The sequence below is a fragment of the Lepus europaeus genome, chromosome 4, assembly GCF_033115175.1.
Source record: "Lepus europaeus isolate LE1 chromosome 4, mLepTim1.pri, whole genome shotgun sequence".
NCBI lineage: Eukaryota > Metazoa > Chordata > Mammalia > Lagomorpha > Leporidae > Lepus > Lepus europaeus.
The window spans coordinates 145,082,453-145,102,884 of NC_084830.1; the positions used below are offsets into that span (position 1 = coordinate 145,082,453).

Consider the following 20,432-nt stretch of genomic DNA (forward strand, 5'->3'; position numbering starts at 1 on the left):
GAGCACAGAAACACCTGTGGGGCCAAGTCGCCAGGGCTGCTGCCTGCAGCTTAGCCCAGAAGAACGTTTTTTAGATGACATTAACATTTGAAACCCCTCTTTTTCAGATCTTCTGTCTGCATGGGGGCCTCTCACCATCTATAGATACACTGGATCACATCAGAGCACTTGACCGCTTACAAGAAGTTCCCCATGAGGTATGGCTGTATTTGATAAACTTTTCAGAAAGCGTCTTAGTTTTCTGAGTTGTGAGCACTCTGATCAATCCATTTGTTCAGAAGAGGGTTTTGTGAAGAAACGTGCCAAGATCACAGAAGCTGTGGAACTGAGCTTATGAGGACCTGGCTCTTCTGTCTTCACAGCCTTTGCCTTGCTCACTAGTCTTTGCTACCTGACATTGAAATTTGCAAATAATAGGCACATGCATTAGTTAGGGCATGTTGGTTGATTTTCGGGAAGCTTCCCTGTCAATTGTGCTTCATAAGGACTTCTGAAAAATGTCTTATTCGACATAAACAGTAACTAAAATCTTTCACCATTTTTAGTAAAACCACTTAGAAAAGAGTAACGTACTATAGTGTGGCTTCTGATGAAGTAGTCAGATCAGTTGTTAAGCATTTATGTATAACTCAAACCTGTTTCCCAGGGTCCAATGTGTGACTTGCTGTGGTCAGATCCAGATGACCGTGGTGGTTGGGGTATTTCTCCTCGAGGAGCTGGTTACACCTTTGGGCAAGATATTTCTGAGACATTTAATCATGCCAATGGCCTGACGTTGGTGTCTAGAGCTCACCAGCTGGTGATGGAGGTAAGTTCTGTTTTTTGAAACATAATTTGGTTGTTAGTACACATAAGGAAAGATGATGTAAGGGAATTTTAAATTAATGATGCTAGTGGGAAGTGCCACATATTCTTCCTGATGAGTTTTGTTATTGTGGCCTGAGTCTTTTCAGTAGCTTCATACTGCAATTAAAATCTCAAGCTTTTGGCACAGTGAGTCACAGAGTTAACATGTTTTCAGAGAATTTTTAGTGACTGGAAAGTGCTTAGAATTTAAGGGAGTTGAGGAAGTATAACCTTTATAATTTCAATTGTTTTCCATGTTTTATATATATAGGAGTGATAGGAAAGAAGTACACCATGAAGTTTTAAGTGGTCCTTCAGAATTACAAGTGATTTGAAACAAAGAATCTAAAGGGCAAACAGGCTGAGGTTCTTGGTGTAGAAAATTAAGATCTGGCTTAGCTTAATGCTGTTACTGTTACATTATCCGTAATATCTGGCTCTGCTAAAGATAAGAAAGAAATGTTTGAATAGCTCTAATGAACAGAAAGTAACAAGCAGTTTGTAAGTTACAGTGGGCTTCAAAGGGGCTGGAACTATTCCAGGGCAGAGACCAACTTAAGGGTCTTTTATTTATTTGAAAGGCGGAGTTAAAGAAGGAGAGAGAGTGAATGAGTGAAAGCAGACTAGCAGGTTTCCCTCTACTGGTTAACTTCCCAGATTACTGCAACAGCTGGGATTAGGCCAGGTGATCCAGAAGCTTTTTCTGGTCTCCCATGTGGGGCCAGGGGCCCGAGCAATTGGGCAGTCCTCTGTGGCTTTCCCAGGCCCATCAGCAGGGAGCTGGATTGGAAATGGAGCAGCTGGGACTCAAACCAGTGCCCACATGGGATGCTTGCATCTCAGGCAGCAGCTTTACGCACTCACTATGCCACAGTGCTAGCCCCTTAAGACTTGTGTGGAAGTAGAGATGTCTTTTTCTGTTCTGAGTAGAGTCACATTTAGTTGTATGAATAAAGGATTAAAGTTGATTTATATTTCTTTTCCATTTAGGGATATAACTGGTGCCATGACCGAAATGTAGTAACAATTTTCAGTGCTCCAAACTATTGTTATCGTTGTGGTAACCAAGCTGCAATCATGGAACTTGATGACACTCTAAAATACTCTTTGTAAGTGTTCACGCCCAGTGTTTCATTGCCATTACTGAATATTTGGTCTTACCTGGGACATTTAAGGGTTTGAACATTCATGCTAAAACAGATTTAAACTTAAATTTTAACTTCTTCTTGGGACTTATAATATATTGAAACAGAACAGTAGAAACTAATATATTGTACACAGACCATAATATGAATTATTAGAGTTTTAACTTTTAAGATACAGTACTTTAGTTGCTTTAAAGTTTATTTAGTTGGCAGTCTCTCAAACCATCTTAGCAGGAACCCTGGTTTTTGTTTTTTGTGTTTTTTTTTTTAAGCAGAAACCCACTCTTAAGAAATATTGTTCTTAGGAAAATTATACATTTTTTAAAAATGTTTATTTATTTGCAAGTCGGAGTTACACAGAGAGGAGAGGCGGGGGGGGGGGGGGGGGGGAGAGGTCTTCTACCTGCTGGTTCACTCTCCAGTTGGCTGCAACAGACGGAGCTGTGCTGATCTGAATCCAGGAACCAGGAGCTTCTTCCGGGTCCCCCACACGGGTGCAGGGGGCCAAAGACTTGGGCCATCTTCTGCTGCTATCCCAGGCCATAGCAGAGAGCTGGATTGGAAGTGGAGCAGCAGCCAAGACTAGAACCGGCACCCATATGGGATGCCGGTGCTTCAGGCCAGGGCGTTAACCCTCTGCGCCACAGCCCAGGCCCCAGGAACCCTAGTTTGTAAAAGCATCATTTTTGTGGCTGAAGTTGCCTGGGCTTTTTGCAGGAGAGTGCATTAGAAGCTCTTTTGACTATGATTTAGCTATAGGTGGGCTCCTGTTACATGAGACTGACCTAGAATGGAATAGGGAAAAAATGTAATGTTTAAAAATGAATGCCAGTGATTTGGATTGCTAGTGCATGGCTGTCAGAATGTAAACAAGGAATCTCTTTGTTTTTCAGCTTGCAGTTTGACCCAGCTCCTCGTAGAGGCGAGCCACATGTTACTCGTCGTACCCCAGACTACTTCCTGTAATGAAATTTTAAACTTGTACAGTATTGCCATGAACCATATATGACCTGATGGAAATGGGAAGAGCAACAGTAACTCCAGAGTGTCAGAAAAATAGTTAACCTTCAAAAAAAACTTGTTTTCACACGGACCAAAAGATGTGCCATATAAAAATACAAAGCCTCTTGTCATCAACAGCCGTGACCACTTTAGAATGAACCAGTTCATTGCATGCTGAAGCGACATTGTTGGTCAAGAAACCAGTTTCTGGCATAGCGCTATTTGTAGTTACTTTTGCTTTCTCTGAGAGACTGCAGATAATAAGATGTAAACATTAACACCTCGTGAATACAATAACTTCCATTTAGCTATAGCTTTACTCAGCATGACTGTAGATAAGGATAGCAGCAAACAATCATTGGAGCTTAATGAACATTTTTAAAAATAAGTACCAAGGCCTCCCTCTACTTGTGAGTTTTGAAATCGTTTTGTTTCTTTTCAGGGATACCATTTAATTTAATTGTATGATTTGTCTGCACTCGGTTTATTCCTTTCTCAGATCTCACCCCCGTGTTGTTCTTTGTTGTCAGAACCTGGTGAGTTGTTTTGAACAGAACTGTCCCTCCCTCCCGTCTTGTAAGATGATGTTACTGCACAAGGGCACTGCAGTGTTTTTCATAATAAACTTGTGAACTAAGAACTGAGAAAGTCAGATTTTAATTGTATCAATGGGCAAGATTGGTGCTGTTTATTAAAAAAGATAATTGATAAATTTGTAGAATTCTAGGTAAAGAAAAATAAAAATCAAGGCCACTGCATAATCTCTTCTAATGCCTTCATATTCTTCAGATTAACTTTTGGCTTTGCTTGTGTCTGGGCAGTACGACTTGTCAGATCACTGATGTGCTCTTTGTGGGCTCCTCCTGTACATTAACTGGTCTGTGTGAAAGAAAATGTGCACTGCTTTAGTAAGATGAAATCATGCAAGTTGATTTCATTTTGGAGTAGAGCTTAACAAATTAAGGGTGTATCTGCACTGCGGTTTCTGGTTATAAATATATTGCTGTATGTATTATATGAACTCTTTAAAATGGTTGGCAGATTGGTTCTTTTTTAACATATTTGTTCATTATTTGTGGACTTTCGTGATCTTAAATTTGTCTCAGAAAGCTATTAACGTACTAACTTAAGTTCTTTTAAATGGTATTAGTGAAACCGCATAGAAAATTATTGTTGGGTCATGGTTTCGTGTTCGTTGTGTCAGTGCACATTCACCCGAAGAGTGGCACTTGAAGTGATAGCACTCAGCATTGGATGGGTTCATCCCCTTTTATCCTTTGAGTAGGATTAAAAGTTAAATTAAGATTTGATATTTTTGACCAAGTTAAACTTCTGAACACTTAATCATTACTCGTGTGAATGTAGCAAATAAAAATGTTCTTGATTTCTATTCTGTGTGGAATTTGGCCCAACAGAGAGAGGTCAGTGTTTCTCTTTTCTAGGATGCTTGGGTGAAACATGCACTTCTTGGTGGGTGAGTTTCCTGAATGCTCTACTTTTCTCTGACCTAATTGATAGTATTTTTGGTAGCTTATAGAGTTTGTTGTCCAAAGGAGAAAGCCCTTAATTTTTTTCCTGCATGTCTCCATTTCATTTCATTGTTTTCTGCTTTCGTAAGAGATACATTTTATTTTATTTTATTTTTTTTCTCGTTTCTGTTCTTTTTTTGAGCGAAATGACTTGTCTGTGTTTAGTAGTTTTAGTCCAATACCCAAGTTATCTTGACACCATTCAACTGCCTTTTAGGTCCTGTGATAACAAAATTGACTTAGTCTGAAGGAATGCTTGTCTTACAATTGACTTGTGATACAGTTAGCCAGACACAAATTCACTGAAATAACTTCTTTTTCTTTTTTCTTTTTATAAGATTTACTTTAATTATTTGAGAGGTAGAGTTAGAGAGAGGGAGGGAGGGAGAGACAGAGAGAGGTCTCCTATCTTCTGGTTCACTCCCCAAATGGCTGAAACAGCCAGTACTGGGCTGATCTGAAGCCAGGAAGCAAGAGCTTCTTCCAGGTCTCCCACGTGGGTGCAGAGGCCCAACGACTTGGGCCATTTTCTCCTGCTTTCCCATGCCATTAACAGAGAGCTGGATCGGAACTGCACCATCTAGGACTCGAACCAGTGCCTGTATGGGAGCACTGCAGGCAGAGGCCTCGTGAAGTCAGTTTTGTAGTTAGCAGAACAGAGGTTTATGTTTTTGGAATGATTACTGAAGTTTAGCATAATTGTCCATTTGTAGAGAATGACTGGGCTTTGACTGTCTAAACTAGAAAAGAGTTAGGTTCCTTCCCGGTTCCTAAGAAAAAATGTGTTGGTAAGTAATTTCCTCTGAAAATCTAATTCTGGTTGGATAAGAATAACCAAGTTGGGTGGGCCATAGTGTTGATTTCTCAATTAGGAACAGATTAGAATAGGATTTTCCTAATGAACTTGATGAGTTCTTGTTATTCTGAGAACAAAGGTTGGGCAAGCTTGGAGAAGCTTTGCTTCAGACCTGAAAATGAATTTGTAAAATGCTGTGCTTAATTTTTGGGTTGTATATTTTAGGCAAATATGATTTTTTTCTACCTTTTTCTTGGCTGCTCTGTTAAATATTTGTTGGTTCTAGTAGGTGTTTTTAATGGATGTATAGTATTTCGGTATTTGGCTGCTTTGTAAATATGTAGCTTAGTAGTGGAGATTACGATTTACACTGTTCAGAGGAGGGCCCTAGACACAGGGAGTTTAAAGATTTCCCAAGTGATTGTAAATTGCAGCTGTTGCCCCTCTATGGTAATGGGTGATAGTGTGGGTTTTAGTAAAACATGAAAATGTACCATGTGAGTTTGTTACAATAGTGGTTTTTATACCTGTGCTATATATATAGTAAATATTCCTGACTTTGTGTTCCAGAAATGGGTTGAGTATCAGACTTGTTTGCTTTAAGATGAATTGTCTTTCTGTGTGCTAAAGTTACCTTTCATTAAAGGCTTGATCTTCCTCATTTTAATTTGACATTTCTAGCCTTTATAAACTATTTTTGAGCATGCCTAATGATGCTCCTAATTTGTTTAAATTACAAATTTTAGCTTTATGTGTTAAGACTGTGAGTATATTTTATTTCTTCTTTTTATTATATATGATAATACTTCAAAAAGTTTGTGTGGAAATGGAATTAAAAGATAAGGTTTTGGGTCCAAAATGGTTTGAAATCTATGCATAGTTACTTCATGATCCATGGTTTCCAAGAACTTTTAAAATCCATTATGATATGGTGGTGTTAAGGCAAAAATGAAACATTGCCAAAATAGCACTGGGGGCTTGCAGGCTGCTGCCGTGTAGATAGATTAACCTTGATCAGCTGCCTTAGAAATTCAAGGGAAGGAAAGTGTTGAGGTTTGGATTTGAAAGTTGAATAGACCAGGGTCAGGTAACAGGTAGACAGCAGTAGTTTGATTGTGTCACCTGTCAAGCCTGGACTAGAATTCTCTCCCAAGAGATAAGAGAGACAGTAGTTACAGTTAATGATTGAATGCTAGAAAAAGGCCACATACTGTTTTGTTAACAACTAATCCTCACGGCTGAAGTTGAATTGCAAGTGGTTTGTGTTCTCTGCAGGCTTGAGAGAAGTAGTTCTTGCCTATGATGATACTAATGTAGCCATTGACTGTGGCTTAATTTTCCACTTAAACTCTTGGGAAACTCCCTTGAAATCACCTCAACCATGGTGTACAATCTCCTTGATCATCTGACTTTAATGGATTCTACCACATGTCATTTACTTGGAGTAAAAGGAGCTAACAGTGCTCCTTGCTTTGTAGAATACTAGGAGACTAAAGTGAAAAGTCTGATTCAGGCTGTGGAAATGCCCGAGTCTGTTAAAGACCTCTGCCTCAAAGCTTACCCTGCTGTGAAAGGAGACCACTCATTGGATTCAGCCTTCTGTAGTAGTTGAACAACTCCGTGGGCTGTGGAACCTGCGGGGTAAGGCGAGGACTAGTGAGGTTTTGTAGGCCTCCTCGGGGATGTCAGGCATGTCTAAACTGCGTCTTTGTCGCCACACCAGAAGTGCGTGTACACAAGAGGGATGGGGAGGTAGAGGTAGTTGAACCGTGAGTCGGGATTCTGGGAGTGGCAGTGTGATGTCTCTGTTAGCACTTGAAGGGGTGAGGGAGTGTGAGACCTGGTGTGGTTTTGCCCTTAAATTTAGCCTTTGCTTTGCATTTCTTTAAAATAGAATCTTAGTGGTTACTGTGTTTGTGTTTGGGCTTTTCCAGCTTCACCGTGGATCCTGGGAACAGTAATCCTGCTCAGCAGCAGCCAGGATTTGTAGTCACTGTGACTTGTCTGCGGATGACGGCCGTCCTTATGTTTAAGGAGTGCAGATAAAGTGATTTGTGGCTTGCGTTGAATTCAGATGAGTAGGAGAGTGGGCAACAGTGAGCGTTCAGAGCTTGAAATAGCAGGAAGAACTGCTTGTCAGTAACGTCCTGCGCTGTGTTTCAGATGTGCTAGGCTTCTCACATGGGTCATTTCATCAAGTTGTCTCAACACAGTTTAGAAGGGCAGGGAAGATTCTGTGGTTCAAGCACTGTGACCACCGAACCTTTTCAGGAAACAATAGGGTTCTCTTGCCTTTGCTGCAAATATTAATGATGTTAGAAGGATGGGCAAGAGCCCTTGTTGCTTAGGTGAAGAGGCAGTGAGTCTGTGTGTGTGTGTGTGTGTGTACGTACATGTATGCGGCAGGCCTCTGGGGAGCTGTGGTGAGGAAGGCCTGCACAGCGGGCCTTGGGAGTGTTGGCCCAAGTCGGGAATCCCAGGAACTACATTTTCAGAGTTTGTGGAATGACCTGTGTGTCTCGGGGGCATTTATTTTCAGATTTTAAAAAGCAGTTGTCAGCTGAGGCTGCCTAAGCTACTGCTACCATAGTTCGTGTAGGTGGAAGTTTTCACAGTGGAGCTGTATTGGTAGGTGAGAACATTAAGAAGGAAAACTTGTGGCTGTGTATGGAGTAGCACACCCGCCCCCATCCTGGCAAAATTCATCTAAGTGGGATTGCTCCTCCTTTTCCCTCTTGAAAGCCACGTTGATTGGGGCCATCCTTGTAGCTGAGGAATGAAGTATGTTTTTTAGGCCTGATAAGCTTCCAGAAACAGGCGGCTATTGAGGCTGACAAGCACCGTGGTGCGTGAAGTCACACGCTAGCCCTTGTCACCTGGCATGTCCCGCCCTGGGAAGGCCTCTTGCCTTGTGCCCCTTCAGAGGAGCCAGAAGCCAAGACCAGCTTATTTTTTAGTCTGGTGTTCTGGTGCTCATTTAACCGTCCCCAAAATGGATTGTATAGAGGCCTTGACCCCATAACTACTGTCTGTCCTAAATCTTTATTGGTGCTCGGTTTCTATTTTTAAAAAATTGGTCTTCTCTACTTCTGTCAGTCTGCTTGTAGTAAAGCGGTCGAGAAGTCCTCCAGCCCCACTCTGGAGACAGGCTCACCGTTGGCTGTTGTAGATACCGTCACAGTGCGCTGTCTGGGAGCGGGCCTGTGCGTGGAGTGCCGTGCCTCTGTTAGACTGCATGGAAGTCACATTGTCTCCCTGGGAACCACTTAGATTATAGTGTCTACCACAGTGCTGCTGTGTGTGTTACTGCTCACCCTGGTAATTTTAGTGTTTATTTAATTGAAAGAGTAACCTGGAGGTGGGCGCCAGTGAAGAGATCTTTCATCTGCTTGTTTGCTCCTCAAATGCCTGCAAACAGCCAGGGCTGGGCTGGGCAAAAGGCAGGAGTCAAACTCCACCCGGGTCTGCCACATAGGTGGCAGGAACCCAAGTATTTGTGCCATGATCCACACCCTACCGCACCCCAACCCCTGACCCAGTCACATTAGCTGGAAGCTGGATCAGAAGTGCAGAGTTCCTGGGAACCTGCGCCCTGATAGGGCATGCAGGCATCCTGAGCTGTGGCTTACTCTGCTGTTCCACAGCACCCTCCCCTTGCCCTTTGTAAAAGCATATGGTGTAGGGGCTGGCATTGTGGTACAGATGCAGTGCTGGCATCTCATATGGATGCTGGTTCATGTCCCCACTGCTCCACCTCCAACCCAGCCCTCTGCTACAGCTTGGAAAAGCAGAAGATGGCCCAGGTTCTTGGCCCCCTGCACCCACGTGAGAGAGGAGGCTCCTGGCTTTGGATCTGCCCTGTTCTGGCCGTTGTGGCCATTTGGGGAGTGAACCAGCAGATGGAAGACTCTTCCCTCTCTCTCCTCTGCCTCTCTAACTCTGCCTTTGAAATAAGTCAGTCTTGGGGGAGAAAAAGGAGCATACAGTGTGTTAGGTCCTTTGCCAATACATAAGCATTTAATTGTTTTACAAGTAACAGTAGTGAGTTCTTGGAAGTGTGCTGGGCCTTGAAGTAATTAAAAGTTAAATAAGGAGGCAAAACTACTTCATATGTGGCTGTGATTGGGCACAGATCCAGTACATGGGGGCCAGATGTCCTGGTTTGCCCAGGACTTGGGGGTTTCCTAGGAAGCAGAGCTTTGAGTTCTCAGGCTGGGATGATCGGTCAGTCCCAGTAAGCCGTGCGATCAATGTGGGCACAGAAAGAGCCTTTCCCACCCTCGCTAACCTGACAGAATCCAGACTCTGCTTTGATGCTCAACAGGGAGCTGGTAACAGCATGGATTCGTTCAGACCGCATGGCTGAAGAATCCGCAGGAAGCAGTCTGCATTAAGTCTGACTCTGAGGTTTGACTCCCCACGTGCCAAGCTACGTGTGTTATATTTAAGACTCTTCAAGGCATTGCAAATGTGACACACAGGACAGAGATACGTGGGTCTGAGACAGATGAAAGGTAGGAGTAAACTGACAGTGCACACGAAAGGCAAGGATGTGGGTAGGGCTGTGGGATTCTGGCAAGAGGGCTGAGCCAGCATTGTTAGTTCATCGCATGGGCACCGTGTCCTGCCTGTGAAGGAAGAGTGCAGTGAGGTCCTGGTTGTGGCTTTGGTGTCTTCATTCTCTGTTCTTCTGTTAGCTGGCAGCCTTTACGATGTGACAGCCTTTGAAAGGGCCAACGGGAGGAACTGGATTGAAACCCTCAGGTTGCCCTAGAACTTGCTTCGTGCCAGGAGTACATACATCGTGTAGGAGACAGAATGCCCTTGGGAAGCTTCCTCGTGAGGTACTTAGGAAAGCTGGTTAGGGATCCTGTGCTGTGAAGAACAAGCAGACTGGATGCAGGAAGGTAAAAGCAGTGCCCTGCTGGCCAGAGTTCACACATACTGGTGTGTGTGTGTCCACTGCACAGTCCACACTTGTAAAAGATTTTTCTTTTTTTAATTTGTTTGAAAGGCATACAGACAGGGCTGGATCTCCTATTTCCTGGTTCACTCTCCAGATTTCCCCCAACTGCCAGGGCAGGGCCAGGCTGAAGCCAGGAGTGGGAGCTCAGTCTAGATCTGTATGGGTAGCAGAGACTCAGCCAGCTGAACCATCCCTTTCTGCCTCCTGCTTCCCAGGGGGCACATTATCAGGAAACTTGAATCGGGATTGAGGAGGATTAGAATGTAGGCACTCTGACAGAGAATGTGGGAGTCCCAGCCAGCACTCCATCCACTCTGGGAGGCTTTTAGAGAAATAGATGTTAATCAGACTGAACTGCAGTATTTGGTCTAGCCACAAGGCTGGTGGGCTGTGATGAGGGATCCTGGAGCTGATAAGGAGCCACTTGTCACCACTCGGATCACAAGATGCCTGCCACTTGTTCTCAAAGAACGGACTGCTGTGACCAAAACGCAGTCACATCTCTGGAGAGCTCTGCCTTCAGTGCTGGGCTGTAAGGGAAGCTGCGAGCTGGGAGCCTGTGCTTGTTCAGCCTGGGATTCTGGGGCCAGACATGCTGAGAAGTGGACACGGCGGTCCTGGTGGGCAGTCCTGCAGCTGTGACTGCCAGACATCCCCCTTCACGCGAGGTTCTTTCTCGGGCCTCAGGAGCAGCGATTCCCACGGGCTCTTCCCCGATCGCTAACACCTCCCCTCTACCTCACCTGTTAACAGTGCAGCGTTCTGCATAGCATCCACTGCACTGCAGCTGCGCCCGTCACCTTGGCCACCTTGATTGGCCTGGTCCCGGCAGCAGCAACACAGGGCTCCGTGTCTTCAATCCTGAGTGCAGGTTCCTTTGACCTCCGAGTCGCTGCAAGTGCCTGCTCCCCCCACCCTTTAAGGTTTCCTTAGGTGTGTATTGAAAGGCAGAGAGACAGGGAGAACCGGAGGCACTGCATCTGCTGGTTTACTCCCCCAAGGGTCGCATAACAGGCTAGGCCAGGCTGAAGCCATGAGCCTGGAATTCCATCTGGATTTCCCGCATGGTGGCAGGGGCCCAAGCATTTGGGCCGTCTTCTGCTGCTTTCCAAACTGCATTGGCCGAAGTGCATTCTGGCTGGGAAGCAGAGCTGCTGGGTTTGAACTGGTGCTGGTGTCACGGGCTTAACTTGCTGCACTGCCACACTGGCCCCAAGTGCTTGCCCTCTGCTGTGCCCTTGGCAAAAGTTGAACATTTTCTTCTCTGCCAGCCTTCTCTTACCGTACTTTTCTCAGCACGTCAGTCCATGAAAATAAATGGCTGTCAAGGTGATTTTCCCATTGCTAGGTATATAGATACTTTTTCTGACTTCAGTTTTTAGCATGGGAAGTGAGTAAACAAGTTTGCTGGGGGGGCAGCGCCGTGGCTCACATGGTTAATCCTCCACCCGTGGCACCGGCATCCCATATGGGCACCGGGTTCTATTCCCGGCTGCTCCACTTCTGGTCCAGCTCTCTGCTGTGGCCCGGGAGGGCAGTGGAAGATGGCCCAAGTCCTTCGGCCCTGCACCCACACGGGAGACCAGGAGGAAGCACCTGGCTCCTGGCTTCGGATCAGCGTAGTTCCAGCCATAGCAGCCATTTGGGGGGTGAACCAACGGAAGGAAGACCTTTCTCCCTGTCTCTCTCACTGTGTAACTCTATCTGTCAAAATAATTAAAAAAAAAAACTCTTTAAAAAAAAAAAAGTTTGCTGGGAACAATTCCTTTCCTTGTCACCGCAGTGGCTGCTTCCCAGACCCCTTGCCAGTTCTTCCACCTCCTAAACGTTAGAGTGTCTGTCTCCACCGCGGGGACCTCAGTCCCGTCTGTGTCACAGAGTCTCAGCTGCTTCCCTGACCTGCAGAGTTCAGTATCCAGCTGTGTACTTGAGATGACTCCAGTGTCGTGGCGTGCATTTCAGTCGGAGTGCCTGACGCCCGTCTTGCTGTCTCCTACCAGAAGGTAGTACCACTGTTCGTCCGTTTATCCTCGGCAGCTGCTGCTCACCCTCCATAGGTGATCGTTGAACCGCACCTACAAACACCTTTGTCTTCATCTCCACTGCACCTGGCTCTGCTCTCGGCCTCCTTTAAAATACTGCTAATTCCTTCCCTCTCCACAGTCCACCTTCCACGGTCACAGAAAGATTTTTTGTTTTTAATGAGTGAAGAGACAGATTTTTCACTCAGCTAAGGCTCAATTTCAGTTTCCCACGTGAGCTTCAGAGACCCAGGTGCTTGAGCCGTCACCTGCTGCCTCCCAAGGTGTGCGTTGGCAGGAAGCTGGAATCAGAAGCAGAGTCAGGGCGTGAACCCAGGTTCTCAGGAATGGGGTGCAGGAGTCCGGATCAGCATCTTAGCCACTAGGCCAAGTACCCACCCAGGTGATTGCTCGGAACCGCAGATCAGATCGTGCCCCGTTCCTGGGCCAGCACTGAGACTGCTTTATGCAGACGGAATGAACTCCAGCCCGGTGATGGTGTCCTCTCCGCGCCCCGGTCCTTAGCTGCTTCCCTGCCCTCTTTTCACTCTGCCCTCCTTCATTAGGCTCTAGGGACGTTGGCCTCGCTGTTCCGGACGGTGGGAAGCCTGGAGGCGGCACACACTCCAGGGTAACACTGGGCTGCTTTCTGGGGTGGGGGCCTTCCTTAGGCAGCTTCCTGCTCCAATATACTGCTCTCCCCTCAATTTGGAAGCCAATTGTCTTTGTAAATACATATATTAGATTTATTTATTTGAAGGAATTGCAGGGAAAGAGATCTTTTGGTTTTTTAATATTTACTTGAGAGAAAGACTTTAAGACAGAGCAAGAGACAGAAAGGTTTTCCATCCGCTGGTTCGCTTCCCCGCTGGCCACAATGGGCAGAGTTGGGCCGATCCGAAGCCAGGAGCTTCTTCCGGTCTCCCATGAGGGTGCAGGGGTCCAAGCACTTGGGCCATCCTCTGTTATTAGGGAGCTGGATCAGAAGTGGAGCAGTGGGGACGTGAACCGGTGCCCACATGGGCTGCTAGCATCACAGGTGGCAGCTTTACCCACTATGCCACTGTGCATATGAACCAGTTCTGAGGTTTCCTCAGGGTTTACCCACTCCACATTCTCTTATTTGTGCTTATTGCGCGTATCTTGCTTGGAGGGCAGCTTGGGGGCAGCTTGTCTGCAGCGCCCTAGGTAAAGTCCGTGACGACTCCATGCTGGCAGCTTGCTGGCCCTGCACTCAGGTTCTGGAGAAATCCGGCCACTTGGTCCATGGCAGGCAGGACTTCCTTCTCATAGTTGCAAGCTGGTGCTTGGCTTATAGGATGAGCTTGGGCCATACTTACCTCAGTGATGTCACCCTCAGCCTGACCCCAAGGGTACTCGGCAACTGGGGAGCTGCCTGGAGTTGTGTGAGTGGCTGCTGGCTGCAGGCTTCAGATGCATCCCTTGCCGGTGTTGCTCGCTGCAGATGACAAGCTGGTGCTGGGGCCCCTGGGACTCTAGGGGCAGAGAGGTGGGGGGACGTAGCCAGGGACTAAGTGTCGTGACTCACTGGTTCTTCCTCTGTGAAGGAGCCCCTGCTGCACTGCCCTGTGCTACGCCGCCCAATTACAGGGACAGTGTGGCCCAGAGGGCCGGCCGGACGCTGTCTGCAGTGCCCATGTTGTCAGTGTGGATTCAGGCTGCACTGGCCCGAGGTTCTAGACAGCGCTCATTGTTGAAGAGGGCACAGGGCAGCCTCTGGAAGCAGCTCCACAAGGGGCCTGCTCAGAGGGGAGGATGGGGGGCTCTGTCGCCATCTGCTGGCCAGAGCTGTCTGTACTGGTCATTCTTGCAGGGTAGCCAGGTCCAGGCTATAGAGCAGTCTCAGCCCTGTCCCCTCCTTTGCCTGGGCCAAGAATGGCGCCACTCTGGGCACCCAGGGGGTACCCATGTAGCCCTGTTACCTTTCCCCCTTGGGAAAGGGTGGAACAGAGCGTACCCCATGCTGTTCCAGAAAGCTCGGGCTCATTCGTGATGAATTAACCAGACTGGAGTTCAGATCCTGCCTCTACTTTTCTGCTGTTTGGCCTGAGGCAGGTTCCTTAACCTATCTCAGGCTTGCAAGCCCCTGTAAAATGGAATTAATAGTAACTACTTCCTAGGGTGGTAGTGGCATTAAGAGACTATTGGAGGAGCTTAGCTCTGCTGTAGCCTAGCCGTTCTGTGCGTGTTACCGCTCCGGCTTGAGAATACCCAGCAGAAGCCTGGAGTTCCTGAGCTCTGATGAAGTGTACAGGTGTGGGGAAAGACGGTTTCTCTTCCACAACTTAGGTGTGGACCCCACGTCTGCCCAGAGCTTCCGTGGCAGCTTTCTGAGCGTGGGGCCATGGTGCCTGCAGTCCCCAAAGGAAGCAGTACACTGCCCAGTTCAGGCAGAGGCAAGGAAACACAAACGGCCCTTTCTTTAGCTTTGTGCAAGGTTGAGCTCGAAGACTGCCTCTCGGGCCAGGCAGGGGCCTTGCAGACACTCCACCTTTCCTCCAGCATCTCCCACCATCCCCCCAGCCTTGGCTGTGCGTGGCTGGGCAGCCGTGCGGAGGAGCGGCTGTACCATAAAGCACACAGACACAATCACAGCTCCCTGGTTTTTCTGTATGCACACACCCATGAATCCACCCCCGGCTCGACATAAAATATGTAGCATCTCAGAAACTCCCTTCATCCGTAGGTAGCCATTGTTCTGTCGTCTTTCACCCTAGTCCTTGTCTGTTGTATTGGTCTTCATTTCAGTGGACTCACACAGTAGACATTCTCGTGGCCTGCTTGTGTTCAGCACCATTTGCCAGAGTCTCCAGGCTCTCTTTAGCATAGTTTGTTGCTGTGGAGTATCCCATTATATGAATATATTATAGTCTATTTCATTTTACAGCTGATGGATTTGTTATTACTAATGTTCATCTCTTGGGAATAAAGCTGGTATAAACATTCTTCTGGTGGACATAACCACTGATTTCTGCTGGGTCACTGGCTGTGTGTATGTGTAGCTTGAGTAGATACTGCCAGTTTTCTGAGGTATAGCACTTTGCCTTGCCACCAGCAAAGTACAGAAGTTCCCAGGGTCGACGTTGAGATGAAGAGGGTTTAGGCACTGCTTGCAATGCAGGCATCCCATATCAGAGCGATGGTTCCTTTCCTGGCCGCTCCACTTCCCATCCAGCTCCCTGCTGATGGTCCATGTGCTTGGGTCCCTGCCACTCATGTGGAAGACCAGGATGGAGTTCTTGGCTCCTAGTTTTGGCCTGGCCTAGACCTGGTTTTTGCCAACATTTGGGGAGTGAACCAGTGGATAGGAGAGTTCTCTCTCTCTCTTTTTCCTTTCAATGTCTTCTTCTCTCCCTCTGTCTGGCACTTTTCCTTTCAAATAATAATTTATTTAGAAAAGAGAGTTGCAGTTGTCCCATATCCTTGTCAGCACTTGGTAGTGTCGTTAAGTGCAGTCATTCTGATGGCTAAAATTATTAATTCCCACCAAAGTCCTATGCGGCCTTGCTGCTGACATGAAAGACCACTTCACAGACAAGCAGACAGCTCAGTAAGGGGGAACCATTTACTTCCGATCACGTGAGATGTTAGTAACAAGTGGGCGGCAGCAGGCCCGCATATTCCTGGATGAAATTTTATGACAATATTTTTTACACAGTTATGATCTAAAGTAGAACTGGAAAAAAAAAAACAACATATACAGCATGTCAGTACACTCTTCTGGGTTTGGGTAGTCTTCAGGAAGTAAGTAAAGCTGTCAAAAAACTTAAGTCAGCAGAAAAAAAAAGTCTATAGGCAGATGTGTTTGATTTTTACGACTGTGGATTCCAATATGAAACTCTTGTAAGGATGCAAGTATGTTATTAACTGACTACAGGAGCTGTTTGTGGCACAGCAGGTAAAGCCACCGCCTGCAGTGCCGGCATCCCATATGGGCGCCGGTTCAGGTCCAGGCTGCTCCACTTCCGATCCAGCTCTCTGCTATGGCCTGGGAACAGTGGAGGATGGCCCAAGTGCTTGGGCTCCTGCACCCGTGTGGGAGACTAGAGGAAGCTCCTGTCTCCTGGCTTCAGATTGGCTCAGCTCCAGCTGTTGCTGCCATTTGGGGAGTGAACCAGCGGATGGAAGACTTCTCTCTCTCTCTCTCCTTCTCTTTCTGTGTAACTCTGACCTTCAAATAAATAAATATTTTTTAAAAAAAAACATTAAGTACACCACCATCTATGTACATGATCCATTAATAAATAAGGGGGAATTAAAAACATTTTTAAGTTAAAATGGATTTTAAAAAGAAACTGCATTTACAAGTCTGAAAGGTATATAAAAATGAAATAGTAAAATAAATAAAATAGTAAAATAAATAATGACTCTATGTGTCCACTAACCCTCCATGGAAACAGGGGGGTGCTTTGACTGCCCACACTTATACATGCAGCTGTATGGAATTTTAAAGTCAGAATATTTGGGTGTGCCAAAATTGATTTTCTCAATTACAGCTCTTAGTTCTGGCTGATAGCAGAAATGCAACTGGCCACTTCCTTGTGAACTGTCAAGTAAGTGCTTGAATCCCACAGTCAGGCCGAGGGCTCTGTCTCTGCACCGCCATCCAGGGGCGCTGTTGTATTCTGTAGAGCTTGTATGGTCCTGGCGCTGAAGCTGACCTGGTCCTTAGCCATCGTCACCTTCCTCTGATGCCCAGGACGGAGAGACCTGACCCCTGCCAGCTGGGGTGTCAGGATGGTTTCTGTGGTGCCGTGGGTGTCCACAGGTGTGCCGAGGACTGGCTGGGGCCACCTAGGTCCATGTGCACTATTGCTCCCTAAGTACCTCCTAGAAGTCACTTCCTGGCCATTGTCCCCCTTTTCAGCAACTTGCATGCTGTTCCAGGGCCCAGGACATATTTTGGTGCTCCTTGGGGTCTTCACACATTTGCCATGAGCCTGAAATGCCCCCAGGCCATCTTCTGAGGCACACCCAGCTGCAATTTCTACTTGAACCCTACCTTCTCATCATGAACACTGTGAAGCGCAGGTGCTGTGGTGCAGCGGGCTAAGCTGCTGCCTGCAACACTGGCATCCTGAATGGCGTGCCGGTTCAAGTCCCGGCTGCCCCAACTTCCAATCCAGCTCTCTGCTAATGCACCTGGGAAAGCAGAAGACGGCCCAAGTGTTTGGGCCCCTGCCACCCACCTGGGAGACCCAGATGAAGCTCCTGGCACAGCCTCAGCTGTTGCAGCAATTTGAGGAGTGAACCACTGAGTGGAAGATTCTCTTGCTCTCTCTCCCTCTCTCCTCTCTAACTCTGCCTTTTAAATAAGTAAGCAAGTAAGTAAATAAATAAATCTTAGAAAAAAGTTTACAAAGCCCTTAGCCACTGACCCAGGCAGTGGGAGCTATCTAGGGGTCCTGGTTTCTTTGAATCCCCGCGTTGAGGGGTTAGCCCCCACGTCGTAGCTCTCTGCAGTGTTCTCTCTGGCACAATTCTCACCCACCTGGCACCTTTTGGCAAATGGGGTCTGGCATCATCATCCCTTCTTCTTGCCAGCTGTGTCAGCAGAGTAAGGTGAGGCTGAGAGGCGAAGCAGCCGGGGCAGGTGGGCTGATGGCAGCATGGCTGTGCTTCCCTGCTTCACAGGGGAACAAGCGCAGAGTCGTCAGCAGCAGAGCGCGGCAGATGTTTGTGCACAGTGATCACTCTTCAGCTCAAGCGCTGTCCCACGGGTGGGCACACACGTCCAGGGCCATCTGTCCCACGGTGGGCACCTGAGAAAAGGGGACGTGAGCTGAATTCTGGGCTGCAAAGGCGCACGTTAGGTGCAGCGAGAGGACCACCCCCATAGGAATCCTCCCGTGCTTTACAGCCATGAAGACGCCGTAAGGAAGTCACCGTAAAAGCTGGGATTTTCCAAGGACTGCTTGATCCGATCCCTTCCGTTTCCCTGGAGGTAGCACACTGGGGACAGCTGTAAATCAGAAAATGTTCCTGGTGCTGGAGGGCCAGAACCAAGATTCAGCGTCCTGGCTGTGAAGGCAGGGGCACGGCTCGGGCAGAATCCTCAGCCCTCTCTGGGAGGCTACTGGACCCGGAAGAAGTCTGTTCTTTTGGGTTTGTTTTCTGCAGAACATGGGGTTTTGATTACAGGGTGTGTGAGGTGACTGTGATAAAGACCAGGCTTCAGCCTGCTGCGGGTCAGCCCTGGGACTGGAGGCACCCCTCCCCTCACACCCACACACATCCGAGGGCGTGCAGTGGGCACCGGGTCTGCCTGTCCCAGGCTGGTGGTGACCAAGACGGGATAGGTCATTCCCAGTGTGCACTCCAGTCCTGCCAGCACCCTGGCCTTGTTGAAGGGAGGATGTGAGGAAAGGGCGGTTGAGCTAGAGAGTGTGGAGCCCCTGCTGCAGGGCCCTGTCCCTGAGACCCTCCCTGCTGCAGAGATTTCTCAGCCCCTCCCCCAGGAGTCAGAGTCACTGTGCGGTGCTGGGGGGCGGGCGAATGGCACATCCCAAATTGGAGTGCCTGGGACAAGTCTGGGCTCCTCCACCTTTCAATCAGGCTCCCTACTAACATGCTTGGAAGGCAGCAGAGGATGGCTTGGGTTCCTGCCGCCCATGTGGGAGGTCCAGATGGAGTTCTGGGCTCCTGGCTTTAGCCCGGCCCAGCACTGGTTGTTGAAGCCATTTGAGAAGTGAACCAGTGGATGCAAGATCTTTCTCCTTGTGTCTTCCTCGCTGTCTCTCTGGCTTCCAAATATATATATATATATATATATATATATACACATACATATATATATATATATATATTTTAAGAATCACTTGAGGGGCCAGTGCTGTGGCATAGTGGGCTAAGTCTCTGCCTGTGGGGCCAGCATCCCATTTGGGCGCTGATTCTAATCCCTGGTGCTCATCTTCTGATCCAGCTCTCTGCTTATGGGCTGGGAAAGCAGCAGAAGATGGTCCCAATGCTTGGGCCCCTGCACTCGTGTGGGAGACCCGAAAAAGCTCCTGGCTCTTGGCTTTGGATCAGCTCAACTCAGTTGCAGCCAGCTGGGGAGTAAACCAGAGGATGAAAGACCTTTCTCTCTTTCTCTATCTCTGTAACTCCACCTGTGAAATAAATAAAAATTCTTCTAAAGAAAAAAAAAAAAAAAGAATCAGTTGGAGAATTTGTTTACCAGGGGCAAAGGCTGGGGCAGGCATCTGACCTGGTGGTTAAGGTGCCTGCAGGCCCACTCGGGAGTGCCGGGGTCCGACCCCCACGCTCCTGCTTGCAGACATCTGACCTGGTGGTTAAGGTGCCTGCAGGCCCACTCGGGAGTGCCGGGGTCCGACCCCCACGCTCCTGCTTGCAGACATCTGACCTGGTGGTTAAGGTGCCTGCAGGCCCACTCGGGAGTGCCGGGGTCCGACCCCCACGCTCCTGCTTGCAGACCCTGAGAGGCAGCAGTGATGGCTCTGGTGCTTGGGTCCCTGACACCCCGTGGGAGACCTGGCTTCACCACCCAAGGCTCCATCACTAGTTGGGAGCTCTCTGTGTGTGCCCATTTGTCTCTCAAATAAATAATGCACAAAAATATTTTTTGGGAGAGAAACCTATTTCTAAGCAGTTAGATTCATTAGACCGAAAGTTGATCCAGGAATCTGCATTTTTCTTGGCTTCAGGCAGGTTGCTGATTTTTTTGAAGCAAAATATCTAATATATTCATGCGGATCAATATCCAAACGCAGAAGAGGGTGAGAAGTGAGAACAATTGCCACCCATCCCCCAGCCACCTGGTTCCCTTCTCCTGTGGCATCCAACTTCCTGTTTGTCTTTCCTGAATCAATACAAAGAAGCGAATGAAATCTCCCTTTGCAAAATAAGCATCTCTTGGCGATTCCACTATTGAGGGTGTAAGGCCGCCACACAACACACCAGACACCGGAGTAAGGGGAAGAGATCATTGGGGGAAACCCGACAGACTGGAGGGAAGGGGCAAAGAAGGAGAAAGAGGGAGAGAGGAGAGAGAAGAGGAGGCTAGAGCCACGTGTTCAGACACAGGTCCTTTTAAAACTTTGCCGGAGGGCGGGCAGGGAATCAGGAGCAGCAAATCCTGTTAGGATG

At 47.7% G+C, this 20,432-nt stretch overlaps 1 protein-coding gene across 1 annotated transcript in view; it reads left to right on the forward strand.

Moving 5' to 3' along the window:
- PPP2CA (protein phosphatase 2 catalytic subunit alpha) overlaps positions 1–4,383 on the forward strand; it is a 29,670-nt gene extending 25,287 nt beyond the window's left edge. Inside the window, exons 4-7 of the mRNA XM_062189158.1 lie at positions 108–197; positions 647–808; positions 1,837–1,955; positions 2,885–4,383. Of these exons, the coding sequence (XP_062045142.1) occupies positions 108–197; positions 647–808; positions 1,837–1,955; positions 2,885–2,957 (444 nt within the window). The 3' untranslated portion in view covers positions 2,958–4,383. The remainder of the gene's footprint in view (positions 1–107; positions 198–646; positions 809–1,836; positions 1,956–2,884) is intronic.
- The last annotated feature ends 16,049 nt before the right edge of the window (positions 4,384–20,432 follow it).